Source organism: Capra hircus, chromosome 18, assembly GCF_001704415.2.
Source record: "Capra hircus breed San Clemente chromosome 18, ASM170441v1, whole genome shotgun sequence".
Taxonomy (NCBI): domain Eukaryota; kingdom Metazoa; phylum Chordata; class Mammalia; order Artiodactyla; family Bovidae; genus Capra; species Capra hircus.
Window position 1 is genome coordinate 47277804 of NC_030825.1, and position 20796 is coordinate 47298599.

The 20796-nt window shown below is 58.5% G+C and overlaps 1 protein-coding gene across 1 annotated transcript; it reads left to right on the top strand.

The window, feature by feature from the left end:
* KMT2B (lysine methyltransferase 2B) lies at positions 499-20701 on the top strand. Its single transcript, XM_018063289.1, is given in 38 exon segments — positions 499-542; positions 544-859; positions 1987-2059; positions 2295-4294; positions 4506-4619; positions 4713-4863; positions 5132-5411; positions 5573-5628; positions 5876-6154; positions 6450-6544; positions 6819-6917; positions 7048-7161; positions 7290-7436; positions 7535-7630; positions 8092-8209; positions 8734-8847; positions 9003-9187; positions 9261-9350; positions 9434-9538; positions 9664-9737; positions 10335-10450; positions 10546-10637; positions 10717-10854; positions 11482-11640; positions 11882-12002; positions 12086-12164; positions 12283-12443; positions 13479-13706; positions 13788-15084; positions 15169-15258; positions 15336-15445; positions 18604-18741; positions 18825-18899; positions 19005-19182; positions 19483-19590; positions 19708-19791; positions 19903-20032; positions 20123-20701. Coding segments are annotated over 38 exon segments (8130 nt in total). The 3' UTR covers positions 20399-20701.

A 20796-nucleotide genomic window follows, 5' to 3' on the forward strand; every position in this document is an offset into this window, starting at 1 on the left:
ACTTCATCTCCCAGTGTCCCTGAGGGTCCAAGGTCCGCTGCACTCTGGGAGTGGTAGTTCACGCGGGCCGCTGGTCTCGACAAGAACAATGGGAGGAGTCTGGGGCGAGAACCACATCTCCCGGCGGCCCAGGAGATGGCTCTCTGGGCCGGGTCAGGCTCCCATAGTCCCAGTTCTCGCGGCCCTAGCTCGCGGCGGAAGGAGCGAGGCGCTCGAACTACATTTCCCGGAGACCCTTGCGCCTCGCCCTCTCCCGCCGCGACGCGGGATCTAGGCTCTTTAGGTGCGGTCTAAGGGTGACCAGCCGGCCGGCCTCGGACTCCCGCTCCCGTGGTGCCCCGCGCGGCCGGCCCAGCCCCCGGCTCGTGTCGGCCCCGCGGCGGCGCTGGTTGTTGTCGTGAGCCTAAGCCGCCCCGCCCCTCCTCTGCTCCCCTCCCCCCGGCCCTGCGTACGGGCCGCCCCTCCCCCCGCCTCCCCGGCCCCTCTCACGGTGCCAAGATGGCGGCGGCGGCGGGCGGCGGCAGTTGCCCCGGGCCTGGCTCCGCGCGGGCCGCTTCCCGGGCCGGCCGCGGGCTCCGGCGGGGGCGGGGGCCGCGGCGGACGGGGCAACGGGGCCGAAAGAGTGCGGGTAGCTCTGCGGCGCGGCGGCGGCGCGGCAGGGCCGGGCGGAGCCGAGCCCGGGGAGGACACGGCCCTGCTCCGTTTGCTGGGACTCCACCGGGGCCTGCGCCGGCTCCGCCGCCTGTGGGCCGGCCCGCGCATTCAGCGGGGCCGGGGCCGGGGTCGGGGCCGGGGCTGGGGCCTGAGCCGGGGCTGCCTGCTGGAGGAGGAGAGCAGTGACGGGGAGTCCGACGATGAGGTGAGACAGTCGGAGGCGTCCCCAGCGCTGGGCGGGGCGGAGGCAGGGGGCTTCCAGGGGTCTGCGTGGCCCCGAGGGGTGGTGTGGGGAAGCGGAGTCCTCAGGGCTTTTGGGGAGGGAAAGGGCCCTGGAAATAGGCAGGGGAGGAGGTAGGTAGGCTGTGCGGAGCTGTCGGTGGAAGAGGCCTCTGAAAGTGGATAGAGAAGCCTGAGCTGCCGCTGAGCACTTCGGCTCGAGGCAGGTCCTGCAGAAGTGTCCTGGGCTGATCCTTCTTGGTAGTTGGCAAAGCCATGGCTGGAGAGATTTGGGCTAGGAGGCTATGGGACTGCGTGCCCAACCAGTGGTGGTTGACAGCAGAAGCGTGGCTTGAGTGGACGCAGGCTAGCCGGTGGACCTAGGCTGTGGACCTGCAAGCTGCCCCACCCGGCCTCATAAGCTCCGACACATCACATTTCACCAGTGCCCCAATTCTTCCGACTAAAAAGTGGAGAGAGGGGAGAATGGTGGAGGGCTTCTTCTTGGGGGCAGAGGTGCAAGAGACCTGGGACGTAGGTGAGACTGGGCACTCCAGCAAGTCTGAGTTCAATTCAGGATTTATCACTAGTCTCTCGGAAAGGGCTCAAGGTGTGGGTTGTACTGCTTAGGACGGTTTGTAGCCACCTGAGTACTCACGGCAGGTCATAATATGATAAACTACTTAATACACACACATGCACACCCCACTTGGGTGCCTCAATTCCCAATTTTCATTCAGAGAGAAACAACAGCTTGAGAGGGTATAGACAGAGTTTCTACTTGTTTTCTGAGTTGGAGGATGAGAGAATATTAGGGTAGTGGCTGCTGTCTGACTTAGACCCTGTTCTGTTCCCTTTGAGCCAGTGGTCCACTGATGACTTGTGCTGGTGTGGTCTGAAACTGGGGATGCAATTTCAAAATACATTCTGTCTCCATCCCTGGGAAGAGATTGTGTATTTTTCCCCTTCACCTTCTAGTCTTTAGTTCATTTGTAAATAGGGACACGTTAAGGGGGAAGCTGGGGATATTCCTCAATACCTGAGTCTCAGGCTAAACAAGGGCTTTGGCACTGACTGCTGTTTCTCCCCTCCACCCCTGGTCCCCTAAATCAGGAGTTTCAGGGTTTTCATTCAGATGAAGATGTGGCCCCCAGTTCCCTGCGCTCTGCGCTCCGATCCCAGCGAGGTGAGTGACGGGGAAACTCTACCTCTGTAGCTTTATAGGAATGTTACTCTTGCTTTTCGTGTCAGCTCTGCCCTGCTTTAGAGTCTCCATCAGTTACCAAGTGTGTTCTGTGTCAAAGCCCCAGCTAGGCTGGGCTGTGGGGGAAGCAGACAAGTCAGAGTCCCTGTACTCCTGGAGTCTTCCTTTGTCTGCAGGGCCAGCTTGACCCATCTCCCGACACCTATTCTCCTTTTAGGTCGAGCCCCCCGAGGTCGGGGCCGCAAGCATAAGACGACCCCCCTTCCGCCTCCTCGCCTAGCAGATGTGGCTCCTACACCCCCAAAGACTCCTGCCCGGAAACGGGGTGAGGAGGGCACAGAAAGGATGGTGCAGGCACTGACTGAACTTCTCCGGCGGGCCCAGGCACCCCCAGCCCCCCGGAGCCGGGCATGTGAGTCCTCCACCCCCCGTCGGTCTCGGGGACGGCCCCCAGGACGGCCAGCAGGCCCCTGCAGGAAGAAGCAACAAGCAGTAGTGGTGGCAGAAGCAGCTGTGACAATCCCCAAACCTGAGCCCCCACCTCCTGTTGTTCCAGTAAAACACCGAACTGGCAGCTGGAAGTGCAAGGAGGGGCCCGGCCCAGGCCCTGGGACCCCCAAGCGTGGAGGACAGTCTGGGCGAGGAGGCCGTGGAGGCAGGGGCAGAGGCCGAGGCCGGCTCCCCCTCGTGATCAAGTTTGTTTCAAAGGCCAAAAAAATGAAGATGGGACAGTTGTCCTTGGGACTTGAATCAGGTCAGGGTCAAGATCAGCATGAGGAAAGCTGGCAGGATGCCCCCCAGGGAAGAGTTGGATCTGGGCAAGAAGAGGGCCCCTGCTGGAGGAAGGAGCAGAAGCTGGAGGAGGAGGGAGAGGAGGAGAAAGAAGAGGAAGATGAGGAGGAAGAGAGAGCTGTAGCTGAGGAAGCAATGGTGCTAGCCGAGGAAAAGGAAGAGGCAAAGCTGCCGTCACCACCCCTGACTCCTCCAGCCCCTCCACCTCCTCCATCCCTGCCACCCCCTTCAGCATCTCCTCCGTCCCCACTTTGCCCTCCCCCGCCACCTGTCTCTCCTCCACCCCCACCATCCCCTCCACCGCCTCGTGCCCCTGAGGAGCAGGAAGAGTCCCCTCCTCCCGTGGTCCCAGCTACATGCTCGCGAAAGAGGGGCCGGCCTCCCCTAACTCCCAGCCAGCGGGCAGAGCGGGAAGCTGCTCGGGCAGGGCCAGAGGGTACCTCTCCTCCCACTCCAGTCCCCAGCACCGCCACAGGAGGCCCTCTGGAAGACAGCCCCACTGTGGCCCCCAAAAGTACCACCTTTCTGAAGAACATCCGACAGTTTATTATGCCTGTGGTGAGTGCCCGCTCTTCCCGTGTCATCAAGACACCCCGGCGATTTATGGATGAAGACCCCCCCAAGCCCCCAAAGGTGGAGGTCTCACCTACTCTACGGCCTCCCATGGCCGCCTCCCCACCGGCCCCCCAGGAACCAGCACCAGCCCCTTCTCCACCCCGTGCCCCAACTCCTCCATCTACCCCAGTCCTGCTCCCTGAGAAGAGACGGTCCATCCTAAGGGAACCCACATTTCGCTGGACCTCACTGACCCGGGAACTGCCCCCTCCTCCCCCTGCTCCTCCACCGGCCCCACCCCCACTTCCTGCCCCTGTAATTCCTTCCCGGAGGCCCCTGCTCCTTCGGGCCCCTCAATTTACCCCAAGTGAAGCCCACCTGAAGATCTACGAATCGGTGCTTACTACTCCTCTTGGGGCCCCGGAAGCCCCTGAGCCAGAGCCTCCTCCTGCTGATGACTCTCCAGCTGAGCCTGAGCCGCGGGCAGTGGGCCGCACGAACCACCTCAGCTTGCCTCGATTTGCCCCTGTGGTCGCCACTCCTATTAAGGCTGAGATGCCCTCCCCTGGGGCTCCAGCTCCAAGCAGTGGGCAGCAGCCTCACACTCAGCTGCAGCAGCCCCTACAGGCCTTGCAAACCCAGCTGCTGCCCCCAGCACTACCACCACAGCAGTCACTACTGCAGCCACAGTTACAGCTGCAGCCACCGCCACAGCAGGCGCCACCACTGGAAAAGGCCCGGATTGCAGGCCTGGGGTCCTTACCACTGTCTGGTGTGGAGGAGAAAATGTTCAGTCTCCTCAAGAGAGCCAAGGTGCAGCTAATCAAGATTGACCAGCAGCAGCAGCAGAAAGTGGCGTCTTTGATGCCGGTGAGCATGGCGCTTTGGCCAGGCCCCTGCACCCAGTCACTCAGGCTCAATTCTCTGCAGTCCCTTTACCTCCTGGCTCTCAGGACACCTTCTAGCATTGCAGGGAACCCTCCAAGCCAGCCTTTCCCCTGTCCCCCAGCTTCTTGGGTTCCTTCCCTGGCCCCATTTGTCCTCACTCTCCAGCCTCTGACCCTATTTATTCCCCCACCAGCCCAGCCCTGGAGGGCAGATGGAGGAGGTTGTGGGGACTGTCAAGCAGATCCCAGATAGAGGTTCTGTCAAGTCGGAAGATGAATCAGTGGAAACTAAGAGGGAGAGACCATCGGTATGGAGTGGGAAGAAGGCCCTCTGGGTAAGACTGGCAGAGGGAGTATGAGGGGCAGCTCTCCACAGGTATTCCTGGTTTTCCTTCCCCCAGGGCCCTGAGTCCCCTGTGCAAGGACCCCGCATCAAACATGTCTGCCGTCATGCTGCTGTGGCCCTGGGTCAGGCCCGGGCCATGGTGCCCGAAGACGTCCCCCGCCTCAGCGCTCTCCCTCTCCGGGATCGGCAGGACCTCAACGCGGAGGGTAGGGGCGGGTGTGTTGTGGGGAAGTTTTGACAGCTGTGCCAAATTTGGGGGTGAGTGAAGGAATCAAGAACCTGGGAGAATGACAACTGAGTAGGGTGCTTTGGGCAAGGTGGCAAGTGGGTTGGAATGCTAGATCTTAGAGCGGACTTGGGAGCACCTGGAGCCTGAGCATGGTGGGAAAGTTGAATGGGATTTTGGGGAGGTCAGGGGACCGAGGTAGAACTCCTGTGCTTTGTGGCTCCATTCCCACCTCTCCACTGCACTAGATACGTCGTCAGCATCTGAGACTGAGAGCGTCCCATCCCAGTCCCAGCCGGGAAAGGTGGAGTCAGCAGGGCCTGGGGGAGACTCAGAGCCTGCAGGGTCTGGAGGGACCCTGGCACACGCACCTCGGCGCTCACTGCCCTCCCATCACGGCAAGAAGATGCGGATGGCACGGTGTGGACAGTGTCGGGGCTGCCTGCGTGTGCAGGACTGTGGCTCCTGTGTCAACTGCCTGGACAAGCCCAAGTTTGGGGGCCCCAACACCAAGAAGCAGTGCTGTGTGTGAGTAGCTGGGGCGCAGGCTCCGTTCCCACCCATGGTTGTCAGTCACCCAGGCCTCCTGCCCCAGCAGAGCAGTGGGATTGGCATCCTTGTGGAGAGCTTCCTCTCTTCCCCCAGACCACCAGTCCCCTACCCTGGTGACGTGCTGCTCCCCTCCCCAGATACCGGAAGTGTGACAAGATAGAGGCTCGGAAGATGGAACGGCTGGCCAAAAAAGGTAACGAGGCTTGAGAAACATTTCTTTACACAGTTTTACTGAGATGCATGGTATAGAGGAAACCATGTCTTTCTCTGCCCTCCTCTCTTTGTCTTTGCAGTCCACCGCCTTTGTCGTTTTTCCCATCGTGCACTTCTGTATCTCCTGTACTTGTTCTCTTCTGCCCCGCTTTTTTCTGGCTTTTCTCCATCCTAGTGTCCACGTCCTTGGCTGAGCTCAGATCTTACTGAGTCCCCTGTTCCCACAGGCCGGACGATAGTGAAGACGCTGTTGCCCTGGGATTCCGATGAATCTCCTGAGGCCTCCCCTGGTCCTCCAGGCCCACGCCGGGGGGCGGGAGCTGGGGGGCCCCGGGAGGAGGTGGTGGCCCCCCCAGGGCCCGAGGAGCAGGACTCCTTCCTACTGCAGCGCAAGTCAGCCCGGCGCTGCGTCAAACAGCGACCCTCCTATGATATCTTCGAGGACTCGGATGACTCAGAGCCCGGGGGTCCCCCTGCTCCTCGGCGTCGGACCCCCCGGGAGAATGGTAGGAATTGTTTGCTGCTTTCGCTATCAGTCCTGTGTGTGGAATAGTTAGGACTCCCCAACCCAAGGCTCTGTCAGTCTCCAGGAGAGTGACTGAGTGAAGAGAAGGGCGGTTTTAGTGGGCAGGGAGAACGGGTGCGGGAGGTTTTCAGTAGGTTATTGAACAAGGCTCAAGTCATCCTCATGGACCTGGGCTCGTTAAAGGCCTGGGGATCTGGAAATCACATGGGGGCGGTCGAGGAGTGGGGATGGGACAGAGAAAAGGGGGAACCTCACCACTCCTGTGTCCTGCCTAGAGCTGCCAGTGCCAGAACCAGAGGAGCAGAGTCGGCCCCGCAAACCCACCCTGCAGCCTGTGTTGCAGCTCAAGGCCCGAAGGCGCCTGGACAAGGTCAGCATAGCCCCCACACCAAGAACCTGAGCCCTGTGTGAGGCGTGGCTCCATCCCAAGGAGCTTCCTGGCAAGTCAGGGTCACAGGCTCACCTGAGTGCTGTAGTGTGTCCATGCCAGAGGACAGGCTCTGAGTGACTGAAGCAGGCATCTCTCTCTGGAAGGCCAAGTAGGATCTAGGCAAAAAGCAGGGTGGCGTAGGCTGGGGAGAGGGCAGTGAGAAGTTGGTAAATGGTGGGGCTGCAGCCCTCTTAGCACCACTGTCCGTCTCTAGGATGCTTTGGCCCCTGGCCCTTTTGCCTCTTTTCCCAATGGCTGGACTGGAAAACAAAAGTCTCCAGATGGCGTGCACCGGGTTCGTGTGGATTTTAAGGTATGGCATAGGGTGGTGGAGACTGTGGTGGGAAGAAACGTGTTGGTTACGAATGAGAACTCTGGGCTTTAAGTTTGGATCTTGCTGTGTTGCTGGCTGCTCTCTGATTCTGCATCTTCTCTTCCCTCAGGAGGATTGTGACCTGGAGAATGTATGGCTAATGGGTGGCCTAAGTGTACTCACCTCCGTGCCAGGGGGACCACCCATGGTGTGCTTGCTGTGTGCCAGCAAAGGCCTACATGAGGTTGGATCCCTTTCCCCTCAAGTCTCCGTTAGCCCTGACTGCCTGGTGTTTGGGCCCTTTAAACAGGGTTACCCTCCCTGGCCTCCTGGCCCCTCACTCTGCCCATTGTTCACTCTCCCCACTCCTAGCTGGTGTTCTGCCAGGTCTGCTGTGACCCTTTCCACCCATTCTGCCTGGAGGAGGCCGAGCGGCCCCTGCCCCAACATCATGACACTTGGTGCTGCCGCCGCTGCAAGTTTTGCCACGTCTGTGGGCGCAAAGGCCGGGGATCCAAGGTTTGGGCACAAGGGCCATGGCAGTGGCGGCATGGAGGAGAGGGGTGTCTCTGAGCTAGTAGGTTTTGCCATTGCTGTCTTTCTCCGATATCCTGCAGCACCTCCTGGAGTGTGAGCGCTGCCGCCATGCTTACCACCCAGCCTGTCTGGGGCCCAGCTACCCAACCCGGGCCACACGCAAACGGCGCCACTGGGTGAGAGATGAGGCCCCCTCCTCTGGCTTTGGAGCTCTAATTAATGCCGCCGCCACCCCAGGATTGCTCTAGGCCAGGGCTCTTGGGGATGGGAGGGTGGCGGTCCTCTTAAGAGTTTGATAAGCATCACATGTCCTCTTCAAGAATTTTGCACAGACAAGATTTCTGTGCAGAATTTGTATGTAATGGTTTTACAGGCTCATGGATTCCGTAGTCCCCAGCTCACAGTCCCCTGCTGTAGCCTCATCTCTTCCGTCTCACTCTGCCGGTCTCCACACTTCATCTCTCTCCTGCCCTGCTTCTTTGCCTCTCCATCCTCCTCTTCACCTCTCCCGCACACCTGTTCCCCTTACCTGTCCTTCAGCATCTGTCTCCTGCCCACTCCTCTTTGCCCCTCCCCACTTCACACTTCTCCAGCCTGGTGTCTATGTTCTCCCCCTAACATTGTCCTGCCCCTCCAGATCTGCTCAGCCTGCGTGCGCTGTAAGAGCTGTGGGGCGACTCCAGGCAAGAACTGGGACGTCGAGTGGTCGGGAGATTACAGCCTCTGCCCCAGGTGCACCCAGCTCTTTGAGAAAGGTGGGGACCTGGCAGGGGACCGGGGCCCCGGGGGCCACCGGGGAGTGGGCCAGGTTCCTAGACAAGCAGCTGGAAGAGATTTCTCTGTGCTAGTATTTCTCCACTCTCTTCTCTGGAGCCTTTCTTTCCATTCAAAGTATTCTTTAGTAGGAGCCCATCTAGTACTTAAGAGAGGGACACGGCCCCTCTGAGGACAGTGGGAGTGGAGGGCTTGGACCCCACCCTCATGGTGGTCCCGGAAGTACCTCCTAGAACTTTAAGTCTCCGCTGAGCTCTCTGAAGACCTGGGCTTCCTCGTTGGCTCAAGCAGCAGGTTTAGCAAGGCTCTTTGCATTGTGAGGCCTTAGGGCTGCAGAGTTAGGAGAGCATCCTTATCTTTAGCCAGCCTTTGGGGCGTGGTAGGGACCCAAGTGGGGCAGGACAGGGCAGCTTGTGCAGCAGTCGTGGGCCGGCTGGCCTCCATGCCAGGCTGCTGAGGGCAGCTCATGGCACCAACTCCTCTGACTTTTCTCTTCTTGCTCCAGGAAACTACTGCCCGATCTGCACACGCTGCTACGAAGACAATGACTATGAGAGCAAGATGATGCAGTGTGCACAGTGTGACCACTGGGTGCACGCCAAGTGTGAGGGGCTCTCAGGTGAGTGGGCGGAAGCCTGGGCGTGGCCTTAGCCCTGCCCTGCCCTTCGCTGCAGGCTCTCAGGGGACGGCAAAATGTTCTTGGTGACCTGGGGCGGTCTGAGAACTTCCACGTCACTGAAACCATTTTTCCCTTTCCTGCTCTGGCTGTTCTAGATGAAGACTACGAGATCCTTTCAGGGCTGCCAGACTCGGTGCTGTACACCTGTGGGCCGTGTGCTGGGGCCACACACCCTCGCTGGCGAGAGGCCCTGAGTGGGGCCCTACAAGGGGGCCTGCGCCAGGTGCTTCAGGGCCTGCTGAGCTCCAAGGTGGCAGGCCCACTGCTGCTGTGCGCCCAGGTCTGCGGGCCCAGATGACTGGACGGGAGGGGCCCGGCCCAGCACGAGCCCTGCTGACTTCCCCTCTTTGCAGTGTGGGCAGGAAGGACAGCAGCTGCACCCAGGGCCCTGCGACCTGCACGCTGTGAGCCGGCGCTTCGAGGAGGGCCACTACAAGTCTGTGGTGAGTGGGACACTGAGGAGCCGCTGCGCGCCTGGGGGTGAGGATTGGGGTGGGGGCTCGGGTCCTGACAAACCGCCTTACAGCACAGCTTCATGGAGGACGTGGTGAGCATCCTGATGAGGCACTCTGAGGAAGGAGAGATGCTGGAGCGCCGGGCTGGAGGCCAGACCAAGGGGCTCCTACTGAAGGTGAGCTCTTTGGGGGCCGCCCTGAGGGTGACTTGCATGGTAGCAGGGAGGAGAGAGTGGGTTCCTGCCCCCACCACCTCTCCTGGGGAAGACAGTTTTTCTCATCCTGTTAACCTGCTCCCCAGCTGCTAGAGTCTGCGTTCGGCTGGTTCGACGCCCACGACCCCAAGTACTGGCGACGGAGTACCCGGCTGCCCAAGTGAGCAAGGATGGGTAGCAGGAGGGGAACCAGGAAGAGAGGGCAAAGGCAGGGGCGCCTGGGAATCCAGGGTCCAGCTGGACTGAGAATAGACATGGAGCAGGGTTAGGGTCTTAGAGGGCAGTGGGACCAGGATGAGAGTCCCCGGTGGTTCTAGATGAGCAGAGACTCATATTGTGTGGTTAATTCTTACTTTGGCTGTACATTATGCAAGGTGGTGTTGGGGACAGCAGTGGGCAAGCCATGTTTGGGGGGTTGGGCAGGCACTGATAACCTGGACAGTTAGGGCTTTGATGGGGAGGCCCAGGGGCTGTGGGAGCTCAGAGGAGGTGCCTGCCTAGGAGCCTCGGGTCTGAGGCTTCCCAGAGAAATGACATCTAAGCTGAAAAGTGGAGGAGACGTATTCTGGGCACAGAGAACAGTATTTTATGTGGCAAAGGTGGCACGAGAGGGTCTGGCTTGTTTGGAAGGCTGAGAGAAGTTTCGCGTAGAGAGAGGACAGAGGGGCTCATGGCATAATCAGGTTGATACTATGGGTGGGCCCCAGTCCAGCACCCCTCGATAGATGTGTCAGAGGCTGACCCTGCCTGTCCACAGCGGAGTCCTTCCCAATGCGGTGTTGCCCCCATCCCTGGACCACGTCTACGCTCAGTGGAGGCAGCAGGAACCAGAGACCCCAGAATCAGGGCAGCCTCCAGGCGATCCCTCAACAGGTACTGGGCAGTTGGGGCTAGAAGCTTGATCACTTAGTTGGTGGGCCAGGCTCCAGGTCCTCATTCTTAGACCGTCTTTCCCACACCTCTACCAGCTTTCCAGGGCAAGGATTCAGCTGCTTTCTCACACCTGGAGGACCCCCGTCAGTGTGCGCTCTGCCTCAAATACGGGGATGCAGACTCTAAGGTGAGGGCTACTGCGTGAAGACCCAGGTTGCAGGGTCTGGTCTCTGACTCTTCCCCTCACACCATGACTCTGCCCCCAGGAGGCGGGGCGGCTCCTGTACATTGGGCAGAATGAGTGGACACATGTCAACTGTGCCATTTGGTCAGCCGAAGTGTTTGAAGAAAATGACGGCTCCCTCAAGAACGTGCATGCTGCTGTGGCTCGAGGGAGGCAGATGGTGAGGGCACGGGCCTGGAGAGGGGGCAGTTCTCGGGGGCTGGGGTGGGGCCCACCTCGAGGAGAGACAGCTCTGGTTTCACAGTCTCCGCCGCAGCTTGTCCTTGGTGCCTCTTTTGGCTGTCCAGGACTCTAGTGCCGCAGCAAAAGCAAGTCTTTTCCTATCTGTGCTCTCTCGCTTAATGGGGGCCTGAAGCCTCGGAGACTAAAAGTTAGATGATCTGTTACTAGGCTTGTGTGGCATTGACCTCTTACTCCATCCCTGTGAGGTGAGGTACTGCGTGGGAATCCCCCTCTGTGGGGTGCCGCCAGCTCACCCTCAGGAAGTAGTATGAGAGAGACCTGCCACAGTGGGCAGGTGTGAGGGTTCAGTAAAGTAATACGGGCTCCACGTTAGAACAGCGTGAGGAAATCTCAGCTCCTGTTATTTTTCTTCCTGCTACAACTCTGTTTCAAGGAGTCTGCGCTTATTTTGATGTGTGCCTGGGCCTGGATGCCACTGGTGGGGAATAACGTGCTGTTGTTCTGTGAGGTGCTAGGCTCAGCAGGGGCCCAAGGGAGTCTTTGAGGACAGCGATGCTGGGTGTCAGGCCCTGCTTCCTCGCCTAGCAGCCCCTTCTGCCCATAGCGCTGTGAACTCTGCCTGAAGCCTGGCGCCACGGTGGGCTGCTGCCTTTCCTCCTGCCTCAGCAACTTCCACTTCATGTGCGCCCGGGCCAGCTACTGCATTTTCCAGGATGACAAGAAAGTGTTCTGCCAGAAGCACACAGACCTGCTGGATGGCAAGGTGGGCCCTCACCTTGGGGACACACTGCCCCACTGCTCTCTCTCTTCTTCCTCTCAGGGAGCCCCGTAGCCCCTCGAGCCTCACCCAGCTGCCTCTTAGTGTCTCTTCCTTGTTCCCTTGCTCTCCGCCCCCAGTCCTTTAGTCAAGCCCCTTGACTGACCAGTCTCTGGAGCAAGCCTTCCCTCACATCCCCCTCACCCCCTCACCAATCCAGCAACCCCATTTGCCACCCACCTCCCAGGAGATCGTGAACCCTGACGGTTTTGATGTTCTCCGCCGAGTCTACGTGGACTTTGAGGGCATCAATTTCAAGCGAAAGTTCTTGACGGGGCTTGAACCTGATGCCATCAATGTACTCATTGGTAAGCAGCTTGCTCTCTCCCCTCATCTTCCTGACCCTGCCTAGGCCCGCTTTCCTGACCTCTCCCACCCACCTGTACCATAGGCTCCATTCGGATCGACTCCTTGGGCACTCTGTCTGACCTCTCAGACTGTGAGGGACGGCTCTTCCCCATTGGCTACCAGTGAGCAACCCAGGGGGTGTTGGTGGGGCTGGGGGCTTCCAAGGCTGGATCTTGTTTCCCAAGTTGTCCTGTCCCTTTTGTCCTACGCGCCACCCACCCCCACCTCCCCCCGCCCCAGGTGCTCCCGTCTGTACTGGAGCACGGTAGATGCTCGGCGGCGCTGCTGGTATCGGTGCCGGATCCTGGAGTATCGGCCATGGGGGCCAAGAGAAGAGCCGGTTCACCTGGAGGCAGCAGAAGAGAACCAGACCATTGTGCACAGTCCTGCCCCTTCCTCAGGTATGGCCTTGGAGCGCGCGCATTTTTTCCCCGAGTGCTGCCCCCCGCAAGCAGCTACCCATCAAGCGTTGTTCTCCTGTGCCCTAGTGAAATCCCAGGATGTTTGCCATTGTTCTGTGTGTTGCAGTGGTGGTAGCTTAAGACTAACTTCGTGCCAGGAAGTGAGGAGAGAGGCAGGTGCACCCTAACTGCTTGTGAGGGTGGCAGTTTCTGGACAAATGTAAGGAGCGTTTATGGCCCCCTGACTTGGGGCTCCGTGCTTGTGTTATGCTCCCCGCAGCCCCTTGAAAAAGGGATAAGCTCCTTTGTACATCCTAGAGGGGGCATAGTGGTGAAGCCAGGATTTAACCCTAGACCCGCTCATTTCCCAAACTGACACCCTCCCCTCCATGCCAGCGCTTAGGGCCGGTTGGCAGGAAGCACAGAATGGGCCCAAGGACTGGTAGAGAGAGGGGTCCTGGTGGGCCCAGTGGGAGGAGGGAGAGATGTGGATCATGCTTGTGGGCAAGGTGTTTGTTCTGGGTTGGAGCACAACATGGAGAGAGGGGAAAAGAGAGTACAGCCACCCTGGCTGGAAACACAGGAGCACTGGGAGCAGGCAGCAGAGATCAGCGGGTACAGATTGGGTGGAGCCAGGTCATGGGGCGCCACAAGCGCCAGGATGGGGTGGATGCCTTTGATGTGGCTGGGATGCGCAGCGCCAGTAAGAAAGTGGTAGGACTGGCCGTGCTGGAGGGAGGGCTGTACCCTGCGTGGGGCCTGAATCTGGGAGGGAACAGCAGGCATCCAGGAAGTGAGGAAATGGCCAAGGATGGGTGAGGGGGTCACAAAGGGACTCTGAGCCAGGTGTATGGGGAGGTTTTGCAGAAGTCAGAGAGGTTTGAGATCTGGGCCATGACTGGGAACGCAAGCACCTTGTGCCCGGGTCAGGGGCCAGACGGAGGTGTGGGTGCCTCAAGAGAATGAAAGCTGTGTGAGCAGAGGCTTTCACAAGGAGCCCCCGCCACCCACGATCCCATTCTCTTGCCTCTCTAGAGCCCCCAGATCATGTGGACCCCCCGCCAGATACAGATGCCCTTATCCCTAGAGCTCCTGAGCACCACCCACCCGTTCAGAACCTGGACCCCCCACCTCGGCTGGATCCAAGCAGCGCCCCTCCTCCAGCTCCCCGCTCCTTCTCGGGGGCTCGAATCAAAGTGCCCAACTACTCACCATCCCGGAGGCCCTTGGGGGGTGTGTCCTTTGGACCCCTGCCCTCCCCTGGTGTGTACCTGGAAGTACTGGGAAGGGGTGGGGCAGGGTGAGGCAGGAACTCCTGGCTGACACTGACCCTTCCCCCTACAGGAAGTCCATCTTCTCTGACCCACCACATCCCTACAGTGGGAGACCCGGACTTCCCAGCTCCCCCGAGACGCTCCCGTCGCCCCAGCCCTCTGGCTTCCAGGCTGCCACCTTCACGGCGGGCCTCTCCCCCTCTCAGAACCTCTCCTCAGCTCAGGGTGCCCCCTCCTACCTCAGTCGTTAGAGCCCTCACACCTACCTCAGGGGAGCTGGCTCCCCCAAGCCGGGCCCCGTCTCCTCCACCACCCCCTGAAGACCTGGGCCCAGACTTTGAGGACATGGAGGTGGTGTCAGGACTGAGTGCTGCTGACCTGGACTTTGCGGCCAGCCTGCTGGGGACTGAGCCCTTCCAGGAAGAGATCGTGGCTGCGGGGGCCGGGGGGAGCAGCCATGGGGGCCCGGGGGACAGCTCAGAGGAGGAGGCCGGCCCCACCCCCCGCTACGTCCACTTCCCTGTGACTGTGGTGTCCGGCCCTGCCCTGGTCCCCGGTGCCCTCCCCGGAGCCCCCCGCATTGAACAGCTGGACGGAGTGGATGATGGCACCGACAGCGAGGCCGAGGCAGTCCAGCAGCCTCGGGGCCAGGGGACTCCTCCTTCAGGGCCAGGAGCAGGCCGGGCGGGGATCATCGGGGCTACAGGGGACAGGGCCCGACCTCCTGAGGACTTGCCGTCAGAAATCGTGGATTTCGTGTTGAAGAACCTAGGGGGTCCTGGGGAAGGGGGTGCTGGACCCAGAGAGGAGCCCCTACCCCCAGCACCTCCTCTGGCCAACGGCAGCCAGCCCCCTCAGGGCCTGCCCCCTAACCCAGCTGACCCCACCCGGACGTTTGCCTGGCTCCCTGGACCCCCAGGGGTCCGGGTATTGAGCCTGGGCCCTGCCCCTGAGCCCCCGAAACCTGCCGCATCCAAGATCATCCTTGTCAACAAGCTGGGGCAGGTGTTTGTAAAGATGGCGGGGGAGGGTGAACCTGTCTCACCCCCAGTGAAGCCACCGCCTCTGCCCCCTCCCATGCCCCCCACGGCCCCCACTTCCTGGACTCTGCCCCCAGGACCCTTGCTGGGTGTGTTGCCAGTGGTAGGGGTGGTCCGCCCTGCCCCGCCCCCACCTCCCCCTCCATTAACGCTGGTGTTGAGCAGTGGGCCCCCCAGCCCGCCCCGCCAGGCCATCCGTGTCAAAAGGGTGTCCACCTTCTCTGGCCGTTCTCCACCAGCGCCTCCACCAAGCAAGACTCCCCGGCTGGAGGAAGATGGAGAGTCCTTCGAGGACCCCCCCCAGGGTCCAGGGCCTTGTGGCAGTGGGTGAGTGAGTGTGGCCAGGCTGTGGAGTGGGGGAGAGGTGGGCAGAGGAAGGCACTCAGCCTTCCTACGGTGCCCCTACCCCAGGTTCAGCCGAGTGAGGATGAAAACGCCCACCGTGCGTGGAGTTCTCGACCTGGGTGATCCTGGGGAGCCCACTGCAGGGGAAAGCCCGAGGTGAGTGGCCAGCCTCCTTTCCCTGGAGGCTCCGGTACCGCTGTCCTTTCCTCCTTCTGACAGGTCTCTTCTCACAGGCCCCTCCAGGACCGGTCCCCTCTGCTGCCGCTTCCCGAAGGTGGTCCTCCCCGGGCCCCTGATGGTCCCCCTGACCTGCTGCTTGAGTCCCAGTGGCACCACTACTCAGGTAGGGACCAGCCTCTCCCTCTCACTGCCTCCCTCCCCCATTCTGGTCTCAGCTGAGTAACTGACATACACAATTGGTCCACTTTAAACACTCCCTGGGTGTTGCACGTTGCACACTCAACGTGGATACAAGCCTGAGGCGAGGTGCTAGGGTTGCAGAGCTACCCTTAGGAGCTTGCGGCCTGTGGCAGAAATGAACACATGCCTGTCCAGTGTCCCCAAAAGGCCAAGGAAGGGCTTCAGAACTTTGTGTGCCAGGGTCAGAGGGTTAGGTACCTAGTAAAGCCAAAGATGGGGTTCTGGGGATCATTCAGAAAGGGTTCAGCCCACTTGAGACCCAGAGGAAGGGCAAGAGCAGTAGGGAAGTCAGAGGAGAGTGGTGTCCGGAGGCTCAGGGAAGGCAGTAGTCAGCCATCCCGGCTGCTGCAGAGGCCGCCGTGCACATGGGCTCTGGGAAAGGCGTACTGTCTGTACAGGCAGCGCAGGGTGGGGAGGATGTTGTGTCAGAGTCCCAAACTGAAGACAGTGGTGGTGAGGAAGCCAGAATAGAGCCCAGGCACCTCACCAGAAAGCTCAGCTGAGAGTCTTGGGCGGGGGTGGGGGGAGGGTGGGACAAACTCACAGGGGTTTTGTGTGAGGGCTGTGAAAGCAAAGGCAAGAAGGAAGTTGAATGGGACTCATGGATGGAAAAGGAGGTGGGAGGAGCTGTGGCAGTCAGGTTTGAATTGGAGACCCCTGAGACAGGAGGACACGAGGAAGGTGTACAGGCATATCTCGTTTTATTGCCCTTCAGTTATCACATTTTTTACAAATTGAAGGTTTGTGGAAACCCTGCATGGAGCAAGTCTTATCAGCGTCATTTTTCCAACAATATCTGCTCACTTTGTGTCTCTGTGTCACACTTTGGTAATTTTCATAATACTTCAAACTTTCTCATTGTCTGTGACGGTGATCTGTGATCAGTGATCTTTGCTGTTACTATTGCAAGAAGATTACAACTTGCTGAAAGCTCAGATGATGGTTAGCATATTTTAGCGATAATTAAGGTATGTACATTGTTTTTTTAGCCATAATGCTGTTGCACATTTAAGAGACTACAATGTAGTGTAAACATAACTTTTATATGCCCTGGGAAACCCAAAAGATTTGTTGACTTGCTTTATTTCAGTATTTACCCTAATGCGGTGGTCCGGAACCGAACCCGCAATATCTCCGAGTTATGCCTGTACTTGCAGAGATAATGAGACATCAGGATGCAGGATGGGGCACTTGGAGCAGTTCTGGCTGATGGACTCAGTGAAGCTGGAAGGGCAGTGCTCTGCTGGTCATGGAGGGCAGGGGGAGAGGGAGTGGGCTCCAGCCAAGTAAGCTGGTAATTGAGCAGCCCAAGGCTCAGAATTTCTTGTGGCCCCAGTCCTGTTGGGATGTGTGGATTTTCTCCATTATGTAGAGCTCAACTGCTGAGTAGGGAAGTGGAATGAAGTAGACTGAGACTGTTTAGCTGAAAGGCTACTTACAGGGGTCAGAGATGGCGTAAGGAGGTGGTAGTGACCGTGACAGACAGGTCCCTGCCCGTAGGGACCAGACACATTTTGCTAGAGGAAACCGACATGTAATTAGCAAGTGCACTTCAGCTTAGAATGAGCGCTGTGAGAAAGAAGCCAGTGAGAGAGTGCCTGGGCGAGGCCTCTGTCTACAGACTGGTCTGTGTAGTTATGTTCAGGGAATAGAATGGAAGTGAGGGTGGAGAAAGGCGGAAGTCAGAGGAGGACCCTGGAGCACTTGGAGGCTTGGAGATGATGTGGGTCACACAGCAAGAGTTAGGTTTAATCTTGCTTAGGGACAGAGGGTGGGCATATGGGCAGGTTGGCCCAGAGAAGTTACATGGGAAGGAAGCTTGGCCATGTGAGTCCTGCCTCTCCTATAATGTGCTCCATTCAAAACATTTGCCCCCATCCCACTCATCTTAGGTACAGTGGTCGGGCCTCAGTTCACATCCTGCTTGAGCCAATAGCATCATTTGGTGCATGGATCCCTCCCTCCTTGAAGCATGTCCTTTCCTGGCTTCCAGCCCTCTCCTCACCTCGGGTTGTGCCCCTTTGTTCTAGCCTGTCAACTTTGGTGTGTCCCAGGACCCTGGACTTGACTTCTCTATCTCCACTTATTCCTGAGTGCTCTTGTCTGTCTTCCTGGCTCTAAAGCCCATCTCTAATTCTGATAGCTCCCAAATCGCTAGCCAGGCTCCTGTATCCTGCTGCCCGCCTGCCATCTCTGCCACAAGTTGAAAGGGGAGGTTTTCTAAGAGAGATCTCTGACTCAGTGTGTTCTAAACTGAGTTCTTAACTTTCACTACAAACTTGTTTCTCCCATACCTTTACTGCCTCAGTCAGTGGCCATTGTATCCTTCGAGTTGTTTAGACTCCACCCCTGGAGTTGTCCTTGACTCTCCTCTTTCTCATATCCACATCACCTATGTTAGCTAGGCCTGTCTGTTCTAGCTTTAAATTCTTTAGCCCTTGAGAAGTCCCTCATAGTGTACATATACTTGATTCTTTGAGTATGGGCTTTTTATAATACTATAATCTTTACAGAAATCTTTACAGAAATGGGGTGCACATAAAAAAATTGTTGTTTAGTCAATAAGTCATGTCTACCTCTTTTGTGACCCCATGGACTGTACTCCAGCAGGCTCCTGTATCCATGGGATTTTCCAGACAAGAATACTGGAGTGGGTTGCTGTTTTCTTCTCCAGAGGATCATCCCAACCCAGGGATCGAACACGTGTCTCCTGCTTGGCAGGCAGATTCTTTACTACTGAGCCACCAGGGAAGCCCACTTTAAAAAACACATGTGCAAAATAGTTCTCCAGTATTTTAAGTTTTGTGTGAGATTCAGAAGAATGAGGAGTAGATGGGCATTTGTGATAGACTGAGTTTGAGTGAGCTGTGAACACGTCCTACAGAAAAGGAACTGTAGACCCTTTAGAAGAAATAATGTCCATTCTGTAGGATTCATTGGGCAAAATATTGCAAGAGGAAGGCCATTAAATCTAGTAACTGTGCTTGTACCCGAGGAGGAAGGGAAGGCAGAGGGGAGCCAGGGACGTTTGAGTCAAGGAAGGGTGACCCTCCCCAACTCTCATCTGCTCCCTGGGACCAGGTGAGGCTTCAAGCTCCGAGGAAGAGCCTCCATCCCCAGAGGACAAAGAGAACCAGGCCCCTAAACGGGCTGGCCCACACCTGCGTTTCGAGATCAGCAGTGAGGATGGGTTCAGCGTGGAGGCAGAGAGCTTGGAAGGTGAGTTGGGGATAGGGTTGACAGGGAGGGGAGATGTTCCACAGAACATTATCCTGACAGCTCTGGCCCTGCCCTCTCCCCAGGGGCATGGAGAACTCTGATTGAGAAGGTGCAAGAGGCCCGAGGGCATGCCCGGCTCAGACATCTCTCCTTCAGTGGTAACTGAGGGGGGTCCACAGGGATGCTGGGAGCTGGGATGACTCCCAGTTGACAGGATGGACCTCCGACATGACCAGTGTGTCCTCACCGTTGGCTCTCCCCAGGAATGAGTGGGGCAAGGCTCCTGGGCATCCACCACGATGCTGTCATCTTCCTGGCAGAGCAGCTGCCCGGGGCTCAGCGCTGCCAGCACTACAAGTTCCGCTACCACCAGCAGGGAGAGGGCCAGGAGGAGCCACCCCTGAATCCCCATGGGGCAGCCCGCGCTGAGGTCTATCTCCGGTGAGAGGTCTGGGGTGTGGTGCCTGGGTCCGGGTAGCCCTAGAGGAGTTCTCAAGGGTGGAAATTTAGTCTGCACAGATTGGAAACTGAGGTCTGAGAAGACACTAGGTTACTCCAGAAGTTGTTTCTGGAGACCACATCAGAAGAATGAACCCCATCTCTTCCCTTTTGCTGTGTCTTCAATAGTAGCAGTATTCTTCCTGCCCCACCAGCAGCAGGCCCAGGCCAAAGAATATATGGGTAGCATCTTCCTGAGAGAATGGCTACGAACCTCCCTCCTTTCCTCCCTCCCACCTGCAGCAAGTGCACCTTTGACATGTTCAACTTCCTGGCCTCCCAGCACCGGGTGCTTCCTGAGGGAGCCACCTGTGACGAGGAAGAGGACGAGGTGCAGCTCAGGTCAACCAGGTATGGGAGGCAGACCAGGGTGCTGGGAGTGGTCTGGAAGGGCCCAAAAGAGGGTAATCAGGGCAAGAGAAGTTATTTCTGGGTACCAGCCTGTGTGACACTGCCATCCCCCACCAGACGTGCCACCAGTCTGGAGCTGCCCATGGCCATGCGCTTTCGCCACCTCAAGAAGACATCCAAAGAGGCTGTGGGTGTCTACAGGTTCGTGGGGTTGTGGGGAGGATGCCCCTTGGGTGGACAGGCAGGTGCCCGGGTCAGGGGCTGCCTTGGTTCTGTCCCCCTGACCTCCCCCTTGCCCATCCTACCCTGCAGATCTGCCATCCACGGGCGGGGCCTGTTCTGTAAGCGCAACATCGATGCCGGCGAGATGGTCATTGAGTACTCTGGTATTGTCATTCGCTCTGTGCTGACTGACAAGCGGGAGAAGTTCTATGATGGGAAGGTAGGCTCTGCCAGGCCGTGGGAATGAGGCAGCTGAAACAGGGCGGTCCATGGGAACAGAGCCTCTGACGTCCCCACCCTGTCCCTGTAGGGCATTGGGTGCTACATGTTCCGCATGGATGACTTTGACGTGGTGGACGCCACCATGCATGGCAATGCCGCCCGCTTCATCAACCACTCGTGTGAGCCCAATTGCTTCTCTCGAGTCATCCATGTGGAGGGCCAGAAGCACATCGTCATCTTCGCCCTGCGCCGCATCCTGCGTGGTGAGGAGCTCACCTATGACTACAAGTTCCCCATTGAGGATGCCAGCAACAAGCTGCCCTGCAACTGTGGCGCCAAGCGCTGCCGTCGCTTCCTTAACTGAAGCAGGGGCTGCCTGCCACGCCCCCCGCTGCCATCTTGCCCCTAGCTTGGGGGCTCCCTCGTCCCTCCCAGAGCATCTCACCTCCACCCTCATGTTCAGGGTGGGTGTGGGCATGCAGGTGGCGAGGGCCCTGCCTCCACCCCTCCAGCCCACCCAGCAATCGCCCCCTTCTTGCCCTGGGGGCCCAGGATGTAGATATTGTACAAAAGTTTCTAAATCCCTTCTTTTCTATGCACTTTTTTATTTAAGGGGGTGGGATCCCAGGTGGGAACCCCCCCACAATAAAGTCTGTCAATGTTTGGAGAGGTGGTCTTCCATTTGTATGGTGCAGGGGACAGGTAGGACCTCGTTTCTCTGTGCCCCACACCCATTCTGAGCCAGGGAAACCCGTCAGCCTG